The following is a 6,087-nucleotide window of genomic DNA, read 5'->3' on the forward strand; positions in this document are numbered from 1 at the left end:
ACCCACAACACCCACCCACAACACACACTAGGTACAACGTCTGTACGAAACATGTTATTTCTTGTATGCACGCGCAAATTTACTGCTCAAATCTAATTGAAATGACCTTTTTCTATTGTGTAATTTATATTTCTGTGAGCGTATTTAAGAACCTGATCTTCGATATGAACTTAAAAGGAAGTTTTCAAGAAATATTGTACTTCACCTCTTTTTTCTAACATGTCCGAGGTGACATTTGCGCACTCACTTTATTTTTTCCTAAGTTTCTTCTGATTCCTATGTTTGCAATACAGGAGATTAGGATTTCACCCATAAAATGCGTTCTCAGTATTTTAATTTTCTTCCTCTCCACACCAGATTCATTTTAACTTTTTTCAATCTTTTATACTTGGTAATCCATGGAGAATGTTCTCATCGCGTCACTACTTTCAAGAATCTACACACTCCCAACGTTTCACTTTTATCTTTTTGGAAAGCGGGCAAGTTTCTTCAGAAATAATGTCATTTACCTGCTTTTTCTAGGATGTTGAGTTTTCGGGTATTTTTTACGTCTGCGGTTTCCCTAGAATTCCACGCATTCGTGAAGTATCAGACGAAAGTGAAGGATTGGGAGACTTTAGCTTTTTGAAAGCGAGTTGGAGATGGGTGGGCGAGGTGGGGGAAGGGTCATTGAGTGTTTCTTTAAGAAAAATACATTTATTTCCTAGATTCATAATCTTTTTTATTTTTCTATGTGGATAACAAAAGAAAAAAAATCGAAAAATTTACAAATTAAGAAATTGCGGTGGGGATGGGAGGAAATCAAAATTTTTCTGGACAAAATCGTATTGTTTCCATTATAGTTGTACTATATCATAAGAATATTTCCGATTGTCTTTGATTCTAGCCCATAGTTAAGCTTATTCAAATCGTTTGCTATATATGCTATTCTTTCAACAATTGTAAAATAGATTTAAGTACTCAATTACTGTAGAAAGGTCAAGAATGGTAAAGCAACATTTTCTCAAAGACAATTGAGTCTAAATTTTTTTATGAACTGCTCCCTTTCTGACATAATGATAAAAATAAAAGACACTGACTCCTGATTGTAATTCTATAAGAAAGAATGTTATTAATTTAAAAGATTATAAATTCAGTATTCCCTAAGAGAACTTTACACCAACTAAAGAAAGTATGCACCAGAAAAAAAAAAAATGAAAAGATATATAGTTCACAGATTTCTTTAAACTTTCAGCAATCTTTAGTTTTAAAATGACCATGGAATATACATGGATACTGCTCGTCATTTATATTATCCTCATGAGTATCTTACCTATTCATTTGCCATAAAGTAATTTAATTTAAATTTCCTACAAACCTCAGGGTACCTGTTTCTTTTTGTATTTTCATTGTTATAATAGTTTTAAGAGAGACAAAGGGAAAAGTGAAGTATCTAGGATCTTTGAAGGATTTCTGAAACAGGTGGTGGTTAGAGAGTAAAAAGCTACAAGTCATGTGTTGTCTTTACTTTCTACTTTGATTCATGTAAATAATATGACTGAATCCCAAGAATCAACAAAACAAATAAGACTCTTCAGATAATGCTCATAGAACCAGCTCCTGCTGTATTTAGCAAGAGTTCTCTGCTACATAACCGCATACTCCTTTAATCGCTTACAAATAGTAAATCTCGACGAACGAAGTAAAGTAAGAAATAATGAGTTTAATACGGAATGAATTTTTGAGTTCATTGCACACAAATTTGTGTCTATTTCACACAAATTCTAGTCAGAACCAGAAACTAGATCCAATGTCAAACATGTGACCAAGATGATTGATAATATTTGAGAAGAGACGGAACACTGCCAAACTAATGTGTTTATTCTTGATACTAAGGAAACTGAGGCTATGTAGAATATGGTATTTTCCCCAAAAACAATGAAATACTTGAAGCAGTATAGAACTTATTCTCTTAGGTCTGGTAATCTAACACTTTATGCACTCAATCATTTTACTATTTCAGTTAAGATATAATAGAAAAGCAATACACACACAAAAGCCAAAAACTTTGAATATTACTTTCCTTATTAAAAAATTAGCATTGTATCATGAATGGAAATTATATGGGTCTTTTCTTGATTCCTTGATGTAATTTAATATTTAAATGTTAAAACTTAATAATTAATATTAAACTTCCAAACATCAACAGTAAAATGTTATAAATCAATGCTTAATGTTAATATGGAGAATGGATTAGATAAGAAGTTAAAAAAAAGGCGGTGAGCTGGCAGAATCGTTTACGTGTCGGGCGAAATGCTTAGCTGTATTTCGTCAGCCGTTACGTTCTGAGTTTAAATTCCACCGAGGTCGACTTTGCCTTTCATCCTTTCGGAGTCGATAAATTAAGTACCAGTTACGCACTGGGGTCGATATAATCGACCTAATACCTTGTTTGTCCCCTCCATGTTTAGCCCCTTGTGGGCAATAAAAGAAATAAGAAGTTAAAAAAAAATGGAAAATATCTGAAACAGAAATTTACCTCCTTATTCACTAGGGATTCTTTGTTTTGTACACGGTTCCATGGTGCAATACCAATAGTTTTCACTTCATTCATGGCAGCCACTTTACTTTCATTATCATGTATAGCTTCCCCAATATGTTTTGCAACTCCAGTATGTAAACCTTCAGTTATGATCCAGGCATCTGCAAGACAAGAGATCAATAATTATATTCAAATAATGATTTCTTATTCTAAAACTACAGTATATATATTTGGACAAAATACCCTATGACATTTAGTTATATTCCTTCACATTCAGACTTCACACAAAAAGGATGAATTTTCTCTTTGTCAGTGTAAGCCTGATGAAATATGCACCAGTCATTAACTGAGGTTAATCTAATCATTGATATATTTCTCATTATGGAAGTAAGGATATGATATACTGAATCAACCTAGAACTCAATTATCGATTTTTAATCAGTCCTTGACAAAACGTGTAAAACAAAAATACAACCCAAGCAGAATGTGAACTCATAACTGAAAGAAGCAAAACCTAAATACAACAATATACTTAGTTCAGCCTTTTTCAGTTATAGTCATCAGCACAAAAGCATATTTTATTCAATATTGATAACTGGAGAGGTATCGTGTGTTAAAGAACAAGAGTAAAGTCTTAAATGAAAGTGTCACATGATTTCAGTTATTGGCTCAAGTCTAGTAATGCTCAGGAATACCTCAGGTAACCTCTATATTGTCACTTGACCTTTGGAATACAACAATTATATCACCTTTTCCCCCTTCCATCTTTGAAGAGGAGAGAACACACTGGATAAAGTAGTGTAACAAACCCTTTATAAGATGAGATGGTCATTGCTGGAATTGTTTTGAACACAGGTCTGTTGAATTAAGCTTGACCTAGGTTTCAACAACAACAAACACAGCTAAACTAGAAAACCTTTATAACAAGTCAAAATGAATTATTATTACAAATAAAAGATAAATCCTTTGGAATTACAAAAAATAAAGAGATTCAGCTGCTACTATTTTTGTAGATAAATCCTATGCAAGTATAGAATAAGATATATCTCAGCAGGGATCTGAGAATACTGAGAGTACTCCCTGTCGTGTTAGTTGAGGAAAGGTGGCCCTAAGGAGGAAGGACTCAGGCAAGAAGTATGTAGCCAATAACTTTAAGTACTTACAGAGTGGTTGAGATGCTAGTGACAGATAGTGTGTCAGGAATACTCAGATCTGTACAATTCTTGAGGGATCTATCCTTAATATCTTCTGCCTCATACATCATAGAGAGCGTAAGGTATGGATCTGAATTTTGGATGAGGTCTGCCAATCTCAGTCACAAATCTTTGGTTATCCCATGGTTATAATGAAAGACAGTTGACCAAGGTGTTACAAATTGGGGCGGAACCAGAAAATACATAATTGCAATGTGAACTCAATAAACTTACAACCATATTATTCCAGGATATTGATCAATTTGATTGGGTTTGAATAATGTTACTTGGAAATTGTACTGTTCAGTAGTCAAATGAAATGGTCATCTATTGAAACCCTTTTACACTGTGTGCTTGGTCGGTCAAGAATCTCCCCTTTTGTCCTTTCTATATATTTTACCACAGAATTCATTGCTGTGAGATGTTGAATGTCATTCCACATGATTTGGGAGACATATATTTCGATCTGTTTGACAGGAGTCAACAACTTAACATCTATCACATGGATTACCTGAACGTGCCATCATTTCTAACTTGTATCTCTAAAATGTCTGTGATCCTTTCCTTTGAATTTACTATTTGAGAAACTTCTTTCTATGAATGATATATGTTTCATAGAATTTGTTTATTCTTTCTAGTATTTGCACAACTTCTGTAAGTTGTTTTCCATCTTTATAATTTAGGCTAATGATTGTGTTGCATCCCATACTTAACTTTTGCATACTTTTTTTTAAACATTTTTTTTTGTCTTCAATTATTTCTTTTATCGTCTCCATATTTTACTTTCTTTTGTTTTCTCTGATTTTTTTCTTTACTATTTTTTTCTTTACTAAAGCTTGCCGAAACTATGGGCAGCTTTTAGAAGCTATTTAGTTCCGTAGTATTCTTAGTTAAAATTTTAAAGTCATTCATGCATAGAAATAGCTTATTGTTTGTCCATAGCATCTGTAACCCATGGTGGTTCCATTTAACGAATTTGTTAGTAGGGTCTGAGTAGGGTAGAAAATTATCATTATTATCATTATTATTCCTTCGTAACACAGTGTAGGTAAACTGAACTGGAGTCTTTAGTCATCTGTCAAGTCACAACAAGGACCGCTGTACCCAATAAGGCTGCTTTTTGCAAGACATCAATCTTGCATGCGATTTCCAGTTGCCTTAAGAAGTTTTGAAGTTTGAGTTCGATTGATCCCAGCGCTCTAATCACCACTGCCATCACTTTTACATTATCCATATAGTGTTGCCATTTCCACTTTCAGTTCGGAGTACGTGGTGATTTTTTCAACCTCTTTACTCACAACATTCATGTCATTTGGTATGGCTACATCTATGATCTGACAGTATTTGTTTCTCTTATTCAATATGACAATATCCGGCTGACGGTTTTCGATTACACGATCCTCTGAAAATCATAGTCCCAGAGTATTGTTACTTATCCATCCACCCGCATAACTTTACTTGGTACATGCTCATGCCAGTTCTCTGATACTTCATATTGGTATTTACAGCATAAGAACCAATGAAGACACACACACACACACTATCGTGATGGCACTTGTATTCTTTTTGTGCAATGTTCTCACAGCCACTTACCAAGTGGGTCACATTTTCCACACTCTTTCCACAGTCTGTATTTCTGGGTGTCAGAAGTTTTATAGATGTTAAACTTCACTGAATTGTTAGCGAGAGCCTGGTTTTGTGCAGCAATGATCAGGCTTTCGGTGATACGTTTCAAATCACTTCACTGAAGCCATGCCCACGATGCTGTATTATCTTTAACATCTTGTGTATTCCATTCAAACTGTCAATACATTCTCATTTCAAGGTCTTCTTTTCGTTTCTCCTCAGTTCCATGCAGTAGTGCCGCATGCAGTGTCATCAGCTTTCTCGTCCTTTTATCCACTGTTGATATTTCCTACTTAGTCCATTTGAAGATGGATGCACTATATCTGACCACCATAACTACCCAGATACTCATTGCAGTAATCAAATTTTTGGCATTCAGGTTGGATTTCAACACTATCTTCACCCTTTTTGATACGCCTCGCTGACCTTCACTTTCAATTCTCTTTGTAGAATAACATGCCTAGGTGAGACAGGCTGACACTGAAGTGGCTTCGCGCCCTCCATTGTCAGTTAAAGTTTAGACAGTGTCATGTGACAACTTGCTGGGGCTGCCTACTGGACCCTAGCAGCGGGAAATTTAGACAGTGTCACGTGACAACTTGCTGGGGCAGCCTGCTGGAGCCTAGCAGCAGGTATAAAAAGGAGAATTTGACATGACAATCAGTCGGACGCTGACACTCGTTGATGCTGCATCGAAGAGGCCAAGGAATAGAAGAAAGAAGACATGCACCCAACACCAGAGCTGAA

The 6,087-nt window shown here is 35.0% G+C and overlaps 1 protein-coding gene across 2 annotated transcripts in view; it reads right to left on the reverse strand.

Moving 5' to 3' along the window:
* Window positions 1-6,087, reverse strand: part of LOC106871768 (uncharacterized) — a 629,775-nt gene that overhangs the window by 226,297 nt on the left and 397,391 nt on the right. For both annotated transcript variants that reach the window (XM_052974057.1, XM_052974056.1), the window contains exon 31: window positions 2,519-2,682. In XM_052974057.1, coding sequence (XP_052830017.1) covers window positions 2,519-2,682 — 164 coding nt within the window. The remainder of the gene's footprint in view (window positions 1-2,518; window positions 2,683-6,087) is intronic.

The sequence above is a fragment of the Octopus bimaculoides genome, chromosome 17 (genome assembly GCF_001194135.2).
Source record: "Octopus bimaculoides isolate UCB-OBI-ISO-001 chromosome 17, ASM119413v2, whole genome shotgun sequence".
NCBI classification, from domain to species: Eukaryota; Metazoa; Mollusca; class Cephalopoda; order Octopoda; family Octopodidae; genus Octopus; species Octopus bimaculoides.